The sequence below is a fragment of the Mycetomoellerius zeteki genome, unplaced genomic scaffold, assembly GCF_001594055.1.
Source record: "Mycetomoellerius zeteki isolate Tzet28-1 unplaced genomic scaffold, Tzet1.0 scaffold415, whole genome shotgun sequence".
Classification (NCBI taxonomy): domain Eukaryota; kingdom Metazoa; phylum Arthropoda; class Insecta; order Hymenoptera; family Formicidae; genus Mycetomoellerius; species Mycetomoellerius zeteki.
The window spans coordinates 1,310,152-1,326,507 of NW_017257409.1; the positions used below are offsets into that span (position 1 = coordinate 1,310,152).

The following is a 16,356-nucleotide window of genomic DNA, read 5'->3' on the forward strand; positions in this document are numbered from 1 at the left end:
TAGAGTGACGTGTTTCATGAAATGCTTTAGGAGCAACGGCAGTAGCGACAATAGTAGCACGAGTTGCTGTCCGACGATCAGCGCGAAGAGCTCTAGCGAGCGATCCGCGTGACAGTTGTGTCGAGATTGCGCCGAAGTCGCGGAGTGCCGACGACGACGACGACGATGATGATGTACGGCGAAGCGTTGTTTTCGCAAATTTTAAGTCTATTGACGTACTATTATCAGTGATATTCTCGTAGATTATTGGTGAAATTCTTTGGTTACATATGAACGTGTTCCTCGGCGTGTTCGTAGAAGAGAATTCGCAATAGGCCGGGCCTGTCGGTAGGAAAATGGCGGCGCGCCTTCTGCGGCGGCGACGTCGAACGACGAGGTGTATCTGAGAAATCGTCGCTCGTGCGAAATAATCGCTCCGCATCTATAAAAATCGTCGCACTCTTTTTAATCTCTCAAGCGAGACAATCTTCGCATATAATTCGATTGGCGGAGTAATCGCGGGCGGTGTGGCCGGAGCGACGTTCGCTCCGGACAATGTATGAACGGCGTATGGGCTGTACGGGATATATGCTCGGACAACAACGGTTACAACCGTAGGAAAACAACAAGGCAGAGCAGTGCGTGCGTGCGTGCGTGCGTGCGTTATCGCGCTCGCTCTCAGAAGCGGCAAGTGCTCTCACGCGAGCGCTCTTATGCGAGTGAGCGCCGCGAGTGCGGCGAGTCAGCGGCATCGGCAGTGGCACGGACCGCGGTGACAAGTGTCTCATCGGCGAGGCGGCACCTCGCCTCACCCCCGCGGTCGCCGGAGGATGATACCGTGGCCGGCGACAACGGTCGTCGCCGTCCGCGAGTCTCACGCGCGATCCAGCGATCGAGAACGTTGAGCCGCGGCGGCCAAGGCCGGCGGCCTTCGACGCTCGGTCGCAAGAACGATTCCTCGCGGATCCGCGACAGCGGATTCCGCGATCACCACGGCGGACCACCGGCTGCTCCCGCGGAAGCTCAGGAAAGATGAGAGGCGTCCGCGACGGTGGCATGGCGAGCCTCCTCGCCCTGGCGCTCCTCTATTTGCTCCACGCGTCGTATCCTGTAAACGGTACAGTATATATTCTTCTAACTGGAAAAGTGGAAACTCTTATCTCGTAAAAATACCTTGTGAGAGATTAAAGAGTTTTCATAGTTAATGCATTCTCGACGCAATAGTTTTAAACACAAAGTTACGTTTATTCAATGTGGTAATGCGGATTCAAGGTGTGAAAATTGTAATTGATGTTTATGCCGACTAGAAAATTTGTTTATTATGAAGTCTTTTATAGAATTAGAATTTGACGCCAAAAAATATTAGTTGACAAAATTTGATTGAAATAATAGGGTTTAGACTGAAATATTATACAGAAGGAATCGAGGTACAAGAGTGACTCTATAGTTTAAAATAAGTCGAAATAATAAAATAAATATGTTTTCAAATGAAGTCTCGTTTTCGAGGAAAAGAAATTTGAAAGTTAATCAACTAAAATTATTTTTATGTTTAAAAGAAGAATTAAAAGGAGAAAAAATGTTAGAGAGAGAGAAAGAGAGAGAGAGAGAGAGAGAGAGAAACAATCTATTCTAATTAAATTCTAAAATAGAATACAACTTTATATACGACCAACGTCAACGGCCAATATTTTCAACAATATTTCAGCTAAATAGGGAATAAGAGTGTAAAAAATAAAATTATTCTTCATTTTACACAAATTCACTTAACTACTTTTAAGAGTCAACTAATTTAATCAGTTCGTCCTGATAGCAAAAAAAAAGAATTATACAGAACGTCTGCTATTACATCACATACTATTACATTAAATATAAGTCAAGTGCATATGTACTTGGTTAACTTTCAAAGTCTTTTTTCTCGAAAATGAGACCTTATATAAAGACAATTTATTCTATTATTTTTACTTATTTTAAGTCGTAAATTCGTGCCTTTCTCGATACCATATATGTTGTATTGTGTGCAACACTTAATTACGCTAATTAAGGAGTAATTAAACTTTAAGTAAAAATTTTAAAAAGTTTATCTCTTAATTTAAACAATATCTATTACATTATGTTAATTAGCCAAAAACTTTTTACTTTCTATTATTTATAACTTGAAAATCGTAGATACGTTCGTTAACATTCCAGTTTCAGAAAAATTAATTGAGAGACAGTTTATTAAAATTTAAATTAAAAATATTGAAATTGAGGGAAGGGAATGTATAATAAAAAAGGAATATATATCCATTCTATAAAAATGATTCTTGTTAACCTTCAATATATATAATCTCAGATCGCGTCGACCGTCACTGTTATGACAAAAGAGGAATTGGATATGTATACATATATACTTGAACAATTTGACTATGCTGAACAACTAAACTTGCATTCAAAGTTATTTTTAAGTTACATTTAAAAGTCAGCTTGGAAGACAATATGAATGAAAGAAAATCACGATGTTAAAAAAGAAAAGACATAATGATTTCGGCGAGCCTCTTTGTTGAACGCACTTCTGTTTGTCCCACGCGTTGTACTTTATAAACGATCCCTGGGCTATGGTGTGCGTTCTACGTGCGTGTGTGCGTGAAGTCTTTCCTTTTCTCTTTCTATATTTTTCTCGAGTCTCGTCTCGTACTCGTTTTATCGTTTCTCTGTGTAGCTCGCGCGTCTCTGTCTTTTCTTCTGTTCCTCCGTTCCAGTCACCGTTTCGCCTCTCTATCCCGCCCGTTCTCCCTCTTTCTCCCCTTCAACGGCGCGCACATAACGTTGCGTAAGTAACGTGCCACGCCGTGACGTACAGAAGGGCCGTTTAATCTCGTTGCTGCACGAGGTCCGAAAAGCATGCGGAAGGGTGAGCCGGTGCATTCGGTTCCTACGTTCTCCGCGACCCTGTTTTCAAGAGCCGCGTCGCATCGGAGCACGATTTACCCCTTCAGTGTTCCGGTATACTGGGGGCGTTGGATAGCTTAATAATAGAGCAGTCACCTATCAAGCGAAAGATCCAGATTTGATTGTCGGGTCCGAAGTATAATATAGAGAATTTCTTTTTAGTAGAAAGATATTATTCTACTGTGGTTAAAATAAGAACGAAAAACAAAAACAAAATTTTAAGAGATAACTAGATAATATAATCTCGTTATAAATCATAATGCTTTGTTCCACAACAAGAACAGAAATTCACAATAAGAAGAAAAATAAAAGCTATCAACCGATCATATTGTATTCATTCTAAGATGATAATCGTTTGATTTATTACTTTTTGAATTTTTTTCATATTATTATCGCATGTAAGTTTCCATCATGTAACGTTCTCTTTGTGCAAAATTTTTTTATTATGATGGTATATGCATTTTATCTTTATAATTTGATTTATCTGTCAAACAAAAGATTAAAATTGTTACCTTATAACTAGTTCTTAATTAACATAAATAAAAATCAAAATTAGTAGAATAAATTATACAAAATTATGGAAAAATAGAATTGTTTACTCGACTGAAAAATTTGTATTTTAAGAGATATTGTTTTTTTTACATATATACAGAATTAAAACTTATTTTTTTTATAAACTAGTCGATGTGGAATTATATAATTGGAATAAAACTCTCTTTATTTTGTAAATATTTTATCTTTTTTGAACTGTGTGACTTAATTATCTATTCAATTCAGAAATAGAATTACTTGATAAGATGGTTATCCTCGCGTAATCATCCTTGTTTACTACGTTAAACAACTGCCTCATGTGTTCATTCCAACGTGAGAATTATTAAGCATGTTAACAGTTGGACCTATTATTTATTGTTCAGATAACCATTACTCTTTGTTGTGTGAGCATTGTTATAGCCTTTGAAATTTTTAGATTGCTAAATTCTTGTACTGCGTGTTCTTAAATCTTCAGATAACATATTTACAAAGGAATATTTGCAAAACTGAAATAGTTTCAAAATTAAAATTGCATTTTTTAACTAGCATAAGATCAACATTGTCATTTTATATTGAAATTATTTTAATGCATTTGGTATATTTAAATGATGAATAAGAGAATCAAAATAAGATAATTAAAATATGACGTCTGAGAGATTCTATATGTTATATTACTTTTATTTAAAAAATATCTGCCCACATATATATACATATATATATATATTACTCTAGATAATGATAATAATTTCTTTTACATGAAATGAAGTAATCATTTATTTTCAATTTTAATTCGATATCGAAATTTTGTTAATGCAATGTGTTCGATCTTGTATATATATTTATATATATATATATACACACATATATATACATACTCAAGGTATTTCAACAACGATATTGCTTAAGTTTAAAATAGAGTTCAAGGAAAGATTAATGTCTAGAGGTTTTAAGATTTATCATAATAATTTAAGAATTTTTTTAAAAGTCTGTTATTTGTCATACAAAGTACATTAAATAAAGTAACAATATATTTTCAATTTGATATCGAAATTTTGTTATGTATTGTTATCATCAAGATATTCAACCGTGATATTGCTCAAGTTTACGACAGAGTTTAAGGAAAGATTCATGTCTAGAGATTTTAATATTTAATTATTTGTCATAAATACGAAATATTTTAAATAATTATATGACAAATGAGAATGATTTTTCAGCAAATTTAATATTTCTGAGATGTGAACTCAGAGATCACACAATCTTGTTTACATTACGTATTTATATATCATGTACATCGCGACCTCATCTGCATTCTTATCTTACACTTGTACTTAATTAAGATATATTCCGAGATCTGTGTACCTCACTTTTTTCGCTATCTAGCTCTAATCAACGAATATCTGCAGGAAAATACTATTCAAGTTTTATTTATATTCGTAACATCTATAATAGATATGTGTATTATTGTTTCCCTGACACGTGAAAAATTGTATTTTCTGAAGCACAGAGTGAATTAATTATATTTATTTAACAATCATAAAAATAAATTGTTAGCTATTTTCATCAGAATTATATAATAAGATTAGTTTTTAACATGTTATGTTTAACATGTTATATTTTAACTTGTTATGAACATAATTAATTCAAATTTGTATATATTTTATATATTCATAATTAGGAAAAAAATAATTCATACTATTTATTAACTTTAATATTTATAATGAGGCTTGTATAATGAAGAAAGAAATTAATTTACAACATTTATCATTTATTAATTTACTGCTTTCAACATTAATTATAATATTATTCATTCATTAAGATCAAATTGATTTACTATGATAATTACATTATTCATAGTACGATAATTAAATTATTTAATCTAAATCTTTTAAAGAATTTTTATTATTATAATTTACCAACAAGAATATATTTCTTTTTGCTTAACTAAAAAATGTTTGCCTAAATAGATATTAATATAAATATGTAGTGAATTACGTAAATAACATATTAAAAAATGCTTGATACTTGTTTTATATTGCTGCAGCAAGAAAGACCTCGTTCGGAAACTCTTGATTTAACAATATGGCATAATGAAAGGTGCTCTTGTCATGTTTCTTTATCTCTTACAATTAGATACACAAGTACATATGTATACACTTTTCATCTCTCCGAATCATTCCTCGCATACTTTATTCATTCTCTAGTATATTCGTTATATTCTTTCCTCTTACAATGCTCGGTTCCACTTTGATGGATTCGATGTTTAGTAATTGTCGTGCATGTAAATCGAGCTCTTGAAATCTCATTGAAAAAGCAGCACACGCTCTGATGTTCTTGCAAGTGATAGTCAAAGCGGCATGCACAGCCATTTCTTCGTCCCATCGATGCATTGTTATTCCACAGATTCTTACGACCATTAGCGTTTGCAGGTTGTTTGATAAAATGATCGTAAGATTCGAGGAAAAGACTAACTGTCGTTGTAACGATGTTAACGAGACATACTTATGCGTCTACATACGACCTAACGCAGTGCGCATGTAAACACAAATATTGACTAATGTCTCTTATACAGCCGCTTTTACTAAAGCATCTTAAAAAATGCTTTAGTAAAAGCGACTGTAAAAGAGATGATAGACAACCATAAAGGAAATTCATAAATTTTTTGACAAAATAGAATAATACAATAATGTTATATAATAATATAATACTATATAGTTTCTATTTTATTCTATTTATGTGCGTATATGACAGAGTGTACGTATATTACATTTTTAAATAAATTTAAGTATGATTTTTAGCTTTATAGTAATTGTAAGAGCATTGTAAAATCTAGGACAAACAATTATTATTTATAGTAACATATCAAACATCATATCAGTACAAAATGCCTGATAAATACCATTATACGTTGCACAACGTTGCCATATTCTCAACAATATACATATGAACTTATCTTATCACATATATGTATGTACATCTTAAGTTTTTAGTTGTAATCTGTGATCGAATGCAATACGTAGATAATACTTAACAAACACGTCAGCTTACTGTCTAGTAAAACGTCGAAGTCATAATTTCTTCCGCGAGATATGAAGGGAGGTTAAATGACGCGATTTCGATCGATATCAGATAGCGAAAAAAATATTCATCTCTATTTCTCTTGGCACGAGACATTATAATAAAAATACATATTATTCCAAAAATTATTCTACCAAAAGCTGTCGATGATAGTAAATTATTTCTATTATAATTTATGTTTCTCTCTCTAATATTGTGAATAATAGCCTGAGTTAAATTAAATTTATTAAAAAAGAGAAATCAACGTACTGTATCGCAAAAATGTTATATTTTTATTTAATCAGAGTTTTCTTTGATAAATGTAGAATAGATTTTCTGTCACTTTTTCAATATTGATAGCAAATTTAATCACAGATTTATTAACAATTAAAAAGAAGGAAGAAGATTTTGAAGAATTCGAATGGTTACATATCTCAAATTAAAATTAGTTGAATAATGATTAAACTTCAATTTATATTTAATTAACATTATGTTGAATATTAAAAATTGGAACATTGCGAAAAATGTTCAGGAAATTGTAATTTTAGTTTTATTAAAGAATTTATAATAATAAATCGCACAACATCGTGATAGTTGCATTACTATTGATATTTTCTACACGATTAATCGGTTTTCTACTGCAAAATCTGTTTATTTTGTCGCTTATTATTAAAAATATGATAATTACAATGCTCTTTACACATGATGTAATCATAAGAGATTTTATTTACTGTTTTATTTAATGTTCAGTTTCGAGAAATTTATTTACAATTCATACGCATATTTGCATAAAATATTGCGTACATGTATCATAATGCATTATTATTATCTTGCTTAAATAAAATTTTAAACATTTCTAATGGATACCAATATTTAATTGGAAAATTAATATTAATTTCGTCAATTGGTGTTAAATATAAAATTCAAAATTTTATGAACACATCTACATATTGAATGGAAACAGTTATTTCGCATTTTCGATTGTTTTAGGAATGCGGAATTTAAGATTGCGATAGTATTTTTTTTCTATATTAAGTGCTGAATTGTAAATTAAATTTATGAAGAAATCGTGTGATGGCAACACGACTATTATATTGAATTAATTATCTATCAACTGAATTAATTATCTATCAATAGGTAGAGCCTACTTTTCCACATCATAACGCTGTTATATTAATTGATAGTAAAAACTATTACTTTGGATGGATTAAAACGCATTATATTTTTTTTGTTAAATATTCTTTTTATTAGTACTAATGCAGATAGTATTTGTCACTTTTTATAATAATTAAATCTTGTGTCAGTAAATTAAACAAAAAGAAATTATAATTCGTTTATGATAAAATAAATAATGTATGTGCTCATAAAGAAAATGTATTGGATGCTTTCAACCACATTTAACATACGTATATATTAATTTATGTACATGCGCGTGTGTATGTGTACAATTTGATTAGATTTTTTATTTTTTAAATTTTTATATATAAAATTTTGTTTAAATATGTTATAATAGTATTATTAATATCTTATAATAGTATATATTATTATATCGTGTATAAATAAAAATATATAATATGTGAATATATATATATATATTAATATATTATGTATAAATTACATTTCGTATTATAATTATTCCTTCAAGTTCACATTTCTAAAAAATCACACGATGGTTACTCTGGGTTAAAGTGACCAGACCCATCTTTAAAGTGTTACCAAATCGACAGTACTAGTTGCAATGATTTAAAAAAAATACAGTATATAATTTCATCCTTTAAGAAAATGGAACAGTGGCGTTTTTGTGAAAAATTTAATTTTAACACTAAAAAAATCGTAAACATGTATTAAAATTTAGCGTGAAAGTTACATATATATTGCCTTTCACGCTAAATTCTAATACATGTTTACGATTTTTTTTAGTGTTAAAATTACTATAAATTTTTCACAAAATGCTCGGGTCATTTTGACTCATTGTCAACGTGACCATGAAGGGTTATATAAAACAGATCATTCTTAATGCATCCAAATATTTTATCGAATGTAGCGATTCTTGTTCAAAAATTTCTTATTCTTAAAAGAAATAGAAATTATGATAACACATGATGCTAAAGTTTTGGCACACTCATCGCAGATATACATTAATTTCTCTAAAAGTAGCAATATAAGTGTAATCACTCAATCCCTATGATTTTCTTGTGCCCGTTATTTTTTACGCTTTGTCTATTTTCTTCTTTTCATTTTAACAAGCAAAAAGCACATAAAGAGTGTCAAGGCTGTCAATCGATGTAATATTGTTAGATTTATTTTTGTATTCTTTTGAAATTTCTATATTTTTAAAATCTCTTGGCTTTTTCTTTAATGTTCGATTTTTGTATGTTATATAGTTTGTTATATTTCAAATTTTAAACTCGTATTTTTATATATAAATTAAACAAAATTTTTTTATTGATTATTGTAAAGTCTCAATGATTTCAGTATTTAGATTTTTGTATTTTTGTGTTCTTCTTTTTAAATGTTCCTGACGATTTGAATAATAAACATTGCTTGTAAGAATTTCTAAATTTATCTCAAAGGGTAACTTTATTGATATTATAATTGATAAGTATTTTAAAAATTGTGTGTTAATAAATGCAAAACTTACAATATGTTATATTATCATAAAATAAACTGCCTCTCTCAATTGTGATAAGTGCCGTATAACGTTTCACGAGAATATCTTTCTTTCCATATTTCTTTCATTCCATACTGAACCACGCAAGCGCTCTTTTGCGAAAGTTATTTCATCTCTAGAATTCGATATCGTCAAATAATTCATATACTTAGTAGCAAAAATCTACGTCAGAAAAGTGGGAAAATATTAATCCATATACATTTATATGATCACATTAATATATTTATTGATTGGTTATATTTTATTATAAACCAATAACAATGTGTAAAAAAGTTATGACATGCAATAATGACGTGTATTTATAAAAAAAATAAAAAAATAAAAGAAATTGATATTTTTGTAATATCTATTTAGTAATATATAATTTAAAATAAATTCTGAAGTTATGATTTCATAAACTGTAAAAAGTAAAGTATGTAATATTCATAATGTATGTATTATTTATAATAGTTTTTAATCAAATCCATTGTTAATTTAATATTATTGTCATTTCGCTAATATTTTGTCTACTTAACTTTAAAATAAAAGTTTGAAAATTATGAAAAAGCATGATATCTAATCTAATAATAAAAACTTTGCAAAAAATATATTTTTAATATAAGAAATAGGGGGGACAATTAAAAACTTTTTCTATATTTTATACAACTTAAATGAATTTGTTTTGATTTTAGGACAACTGAAGTGCTATTGCGACATATGCCCGCAAACAAATTACACTTGCGAAACCGATGGTTATTGTTTTGCCAGTACGAGCCTGAAAAATAACGTCATTTCGCATGCTCGAAGGTAACGTATTTGCATGTTAATTTTATTTATAAGCACATGCGATTTACATTCGAAATTCTTTTTTATTGGCTCATCTCTTGATCATCGATAGATTGCTGTCAATCAAATAGCATTTGATGGACAAATTGCTGAACTTTATTATTTAATTTGTTAGTTTTTAGTATATTAATCAATTAAGGTCAGACTATTGAATATTAAAGAAATGATTTATTACGCACAGTCAATTAGCAGCAAAACTTGTATAGTTCGTCCTAAAAAAAAGGTTCAATACGTTCATAATTGACGTAAATTGACGTACATAATGAATTGAATAGTCATTATGACGTCTGGACCGATGTTAGTAAGCGATTAATGACACTAATATTAGTTCAGATTTTTTAAGTTTTCTCAACAAAACAGATCCGAGTTCTTCTCATTATCTGTAATATTTATCGTATGAACTGATAGATTATAATACATAACGACAACACTGTATAATCAACGTTAACATAAAACTTGCAAAATCGTTTAATTAGATACGTAATTATTTCAAAAGATTTTCCTTATTAGGTTGTTCTTTTATTTTTATTTTATTCTATTTGTTTTACAAATATTAACTTATTAACTCATAAACTTATTTTAAATGTTTATGTATTTTCTCTTGACATTTAATTATATCGTTTTTAATTAAATTATGTTTCTACATATATATATATATCTCCATAAACTTTTATTCACATTAATAGATTTTTTACTTTCAAAATCTATTTCTATATTTTTTCTTATATTTTATAAACATATTTTTTTTAGAATTGATTATAAATTTTAAGTTTATTTATACTTTATAGATAATATGCGCGCGTGCATATGCCAAAAAAATTACATAGATACATGAATACAAATAATGTATTTCTAATTCTTACTTTTATAAATTTCTATTTTTTATTATTATATACATTATATATGTACATTTTTTAAAGTCTTATTATGTTGTTAGAACTTAATTTGTTTTAGCATTTTTTGTTAAATTTTTAATTAACGATCCGTAAGAGACATCTTCATCTGTCTGATTGGATCATTGTCTAAATATTAGATAGCTAGAGTATCAGTTTAGAATTTCCTTACGCTAATGTTTATCACATATATTATAAAACTTATGCATTTAATTGATCATTCGTGAGAAATGCCGCGTAGCATACCTATTGAACGATGGCCTTCGGTGGTTTCACTTAATTCGACATTGCGATCGATGCCCTCTGGTTTCCACGAATGAACATTTAGCCAGTTTTCCACTCCGCGCTCTCGCCCGGGCCATGATTAGCGCCCTTTTCGGCGGAAACGAATTATTGTTGTCGGTTAGTCGTCGCGTTGGTAACGCTACAGAACGCTGCGATGCGTGGCAAAACTTTAAGTTCGACCGTTATAAGCCAAGGAAATTCTGGTCGCGATCGATCGCAGGGCAAACTCGGGCCGAAATTCGATGTTACCTTCCCTTCTTCCGCGGTATCGATTTCGAATATGTCGAGGAAGTTTCTTGCGCGCAAGCGTGGGGGTAGCCATATACAAATTTCAATTCAATCCAAACAGATGAGACACGACACTGCATCACTGTCGTAACTAGAGGCTGTCATTTTTTTAATGCATTATAGAAAATACGAACGAGTATTGCTAAAAATGAAATTTATACGATGCACTTTCAACAATTGTTCCAAATATCGATTAAAACACTACAGATGAATGAATTTTTATTATGACGAATGTGAAACACATTATTTAATGCAATTCAATGCTCTTTTCAAGAAGTGTAAAGTGAAGAAAGAGAGAGCTTTGATGATGTCTTGAATAATTGATACCTCGAATAATTACTTTGAATATCAAATCATATCATTTAATCATATCACTATAAAAATTATTCTCCACACATACATGATTTTTATAAATTTAATCCTTGCATATACGTATTAAAAGTGAAATATTATAACACTTATACGAAATATTTAAAATAAAACTTTTTACTTATACAAATACCTAATTTGAATTTATTCTGAAATAAACATTTACAACTGAATGATAAAAAAGAAAGAAAAGCATAATATAACTTTACTTAGACAAAAGTATTACACATACCTACCTTTCTTTTATTTTTCAAATTTTATTTGGAACAATTACAATAAAAAGTACTTGTTATAAAGTTGTTTATAAAGTCGCTATAATATTTATACAGGATTAATTATATTATAAGTGTTCATTATCTTTAACTACATCTTTATTTTTAAATCTGTATTTTAATAATATGTTTACTATTTAATTGGATATTTATTAAAATTCTGTCTTGTTAAAAAATTGTATAATATACCGAAGACTGTAATCCTACAAATATGTAAAATTTATTCTCGAGCAAAGTTCTTTGCAATTTTATTCGTTATCATCTGATATTACCGAGCAATTTTATTGGTATCTTTATGTGCAAATGATGTATAAGTGCATTTATCTAAATTTACAATAGCTTTGGAAAAGCTTGCAAACGTTCGCCATGATCGAAGAGGTCAACAGTTGAAAAGATAACTTAATATGTACGCATAAAGTATACTGCAAACTCGACCTCCGACCCTGTGAAGATCGATATTTTCTTTATCATGGATGATGTTCGATGGTACATCATATTGGAGGAAGGACGAAAATCTAATGCTATAGATGATATGTAATTAATATTGTGTGGCTATGCAGAAGTTTCGTAATATCATTTCAAAAATATTATGAAATTAAACAACATTTAATATCATAATCTTTATTATTTCTATAATTTCCATTTTAAATCGATAGTTTATATAAATATGTTGTGTAATTTATAAAATCGGTACGGTATAGTCTATATTATTTCAATCTATTCCCATTGCATTTGCAGGATAAAAATAAATATTTTCTTGATTTTAGATATACTGTCTACTAGTTACTTCTAGAAACGTTCTACCAATACATAAGACATAAAATTTTATATAAATAAAAAATTTTTTGTATACGTTTTTACGAGACTATATGTATTTGTGTACATATAGAAAGTTTACAATTTATATAAGAACTTAATGTAAAATCCAATTTCTCTATTGCAGTATCTTTTTATGATTCTACAAAGCATAAGATTTGTTGTCAAAATAATTACATATTCTATTCTTCAAAAATGTGTAGTTTAATAATAACTTAATATAAATAACTTATATAAGTCAATGATTTCTAATATTTTTGGCTTTTTAAATAGGGGAATTATTATTCGGATTTTTTTTCCGTTACATTTGTATAATTTCTCTGATTTTATTTTTGTTCATTTTTCATAAATAAAATATTTAATTGTACTGATATTTATTAGTCTCGAGAAATTTCTTGTCTCATCTGTCAATCGTGTGTATTTTTGAATTTTGTAAACGCATTACACACTCTGAAAGAATCTCGTAGACGCGATATGGATTTATATTTTAATAATTATCAGTGTAAGGATTATAAGATCCCGATTTGAAAACGATGCACTCTTAAAATCAAACAAAATCGACCGAGACAGTCCGACCAATGCGACGATCTGAGGTCGCAGACGTGCGGACGGCTCCTAAATGCTTAATGCGCCAGACGGATAATTCGGATAATTCGGCCGGAGATCGCATTGAAAATAGCGCGACCGAGATTACTTGATCCGGCCATAGCGTGAAAGCAGCACGAGGCAATTTTATATGCGATCTCATGAATGCAAAATAAATTGACGTGTCGCGTCGCAAATGTGAATTCGCGTCGTATGTGTTGAGATTTCAGAATGTATCGATCTAACAAAAATAAATTAAAGTCAAAAGGGAAATGGCAGATATTTTTACTTATTTTTACTTATTTTTTAGATAGAGCGCGAAATATCACTTTTTTTAGTCTTTTTATTACATAAAAATTATAATATATATATTCTACATAAATATATACATATAGACAGGGTTGACAAACGTTACTTTTCAATTACTTTGTCGTTACTTTTTATAATAAACAATTTGATGATGATGTTGCAATTTTTTATGACGGTACGTAAACTAACTAAACGCTAAGGTTGTGCTAAGATTAGAAAAGTCACTTTGAAAAATAACTTGTCACTATTACGCGTTACACTGAAAAAATTATAAGTATGACGAGTAACGCGTAACGTTACTTGTTACTAAGAAGTAACGCGTTACAAGTATATATATATATATATATATATAACGCGTTACTTGCATATAGAATTATGTTGCATTGTATATGTAAAATCAATATATCGTAGAAAATTGGAATTATAACGTAAAGGAAATCGAGAAATTTGCAGTTTATTAATATTATAAGTAAATCGTAGTTGAGGGAGAAATAATCAAATTCTTGGGTCGAAATAATAAAAACCTCGCTATTTTTATTAAAATTTATATTAACAATAATATAAATATGTTAATATAAATATACTTATATTTCTTTAAGGGACAGTTTAATTAATGCTTTTAAAATTTAAACTTTACAAATTAATCGGCATAACACAGAAAAAAAGATTTTCTCTGCCACAGCTAATCTTAGTTTGTTATAATATATTTGCTGCCGTAACTATAAATTTATAAACTACAGCGAAATGGTTTGCTGTTGCTGCTATAATATAGATATCATAGCTAAGACATTAGCTATAATACCTATATTTTAGCTGTCCATATTTTACACCTGCCATTTAGTTATCACATGCAGTTTTTAGTTACGACAGCTACTTTTCTTTTTCCGTGAAGGTCTGTAACATATCATTCACATAAAAAAGATATCTCTAGGCATGCATAATTTTTGAATTTCGGTATATGAATCAAGATCAATGCGCTAGTTTTTCGGATTAAAGCAGGATTGTGATGTTGTAAAAGGTGCCTCGATCGAAGCAACTGGCTGCCGCCGGAAGCACCCCGTTTCTGCAACAGCAAGCCAGGCACCTATCTCTCGCGGATTTGCTGCGATAAAGACCTCTGCAACCTGAATTTATACCCAGTTTTACTATCTCCCAACTCGTCTGAATTATCTTCAGGTATTCTTCTAAGGGTTCGCGATCAATGAGGATTTTTACTTTCTGTATACCTGTGTGCATAATTCAACTTCATTACTATGTAATGTCATAACCCCACAAAAATCGAGTGAACAGCATGATTTTTAAAATAACAAGAATAAACGACAGAAAAAATAATGTCTCTAAATGGATAAAATTACATGATATCGGTAATTTGAGTTTTTTTTGCAGTTGAAAAATGTGCCCTTCTATGAATTATAATTACCGTATTTTACGTAGAAATAACACCGTGATAGAAATCTTTATCATATGTTTATTATATTTAATGCTATTTAATGCATATTTAATGCTAAATGGCCATTTAATTTTTGTGTGATTTCATGTCTATATTAACACGTTTATCTCTCTCTTTAGAAAATTTAAATTTGAATCAGATTCACTTGTTTTTATGCGCGCGTTTATTTTAATTAACCAAATACAATATGCAAATTTTTGCGAAATTGCTGTGAAAATGGAGACACAACAAAAAATGTAATGAGAAAATCTTTTGAATAACATTATTAATTATTTTTTTAAATAATAATCGTATGTTGTTTTACTTTTTTGTATATCCTTTGCAAAGTATATTTTAACATCTTTATTTATATTTATCATGCAATTTACATTCAATTAAAAACGAAAAAAGTACAAAAGTATTAGATACAACAAATTTATTCATAAAATGTACAAAAGGATGCCAATTTTTTAACAATCTTATTCCGCGCATGATTGTTTTTTTAAATAACGGTAACTGTATAAGAGTTATAACTTTCTAATATATTTTATTATATTTAGAGAGAGAGAGAGTATATAAATACAAATCTGATTTTAAAATTATCGTACTACATTTAATATAATTTTTATTGCACAGTACTGCAATGGTGTTAATATTTTTTTTACATTTAAATAGTTATCGAGTTAACTTTACTCTTCAAATTTTTGCATAAAAGATTAAGATGGCATTTATCTCCTGTTTTTATTCTTTAAATAAATTCTGATTTTCGTTTTAAGTCGACATTTTTTCGTATGTTAATGACATGATGTCTGCAACTTTCGACTCTGTTTTCCATGCTCTCGCGTTACTGGCGCACACACTAATGCCATTTGGAGGCTCGTCTTGTGGAATCAATTACCACACGATCGAGATCAAATCAGCAAGTATTTGCGTCAGTAAGATATGTATGACGACTGAGAATGTTTGAGATATTTCATGCTCGGCAAGTTCGCAAGTGATTCACGATGATCGAATCACGACGCGTGTTGTGGCTCACCTTGACGCGCGTGTCGCGACGAAGTGTGATTTACATACATATATTACGAATAAAATTATACGTGACAATGATATACATTTATATTC

The 16,356-nt window shown here is 29.6% G+C and overlaps 1 protein-coding gene across 2 annotated transcripts in view; it reads left to right on the forward strand.

Annotated features, from left to right (window-relative positions):
* Nucleotides 1-534: 534 nt before the first annotated feature.
* babo (TGF-beta receptor type-1 babo) overlaps nt 535-16,356 on the forward strand; it is a 36,162-nt gene continuing 20,340 nt past the window's right edge. For both annotated transcript variants that reach the window (XM_018453965.1, XM_018453966.1), the window contains exons 1-2: nt 535-1,096; nt 9,835-9,949. In XM_018453965.1, the coding sequence (XP_018309467.1) occupies nt 1,012-1,096; nt 9,835-9,949 (200 nt within the window). In that variant the 5' untranslated portion in view covers nt 535-1,011. The remainder of the gene's footprint in view (nt 1,097-9,834; nt 9,950-16,356) is intronic.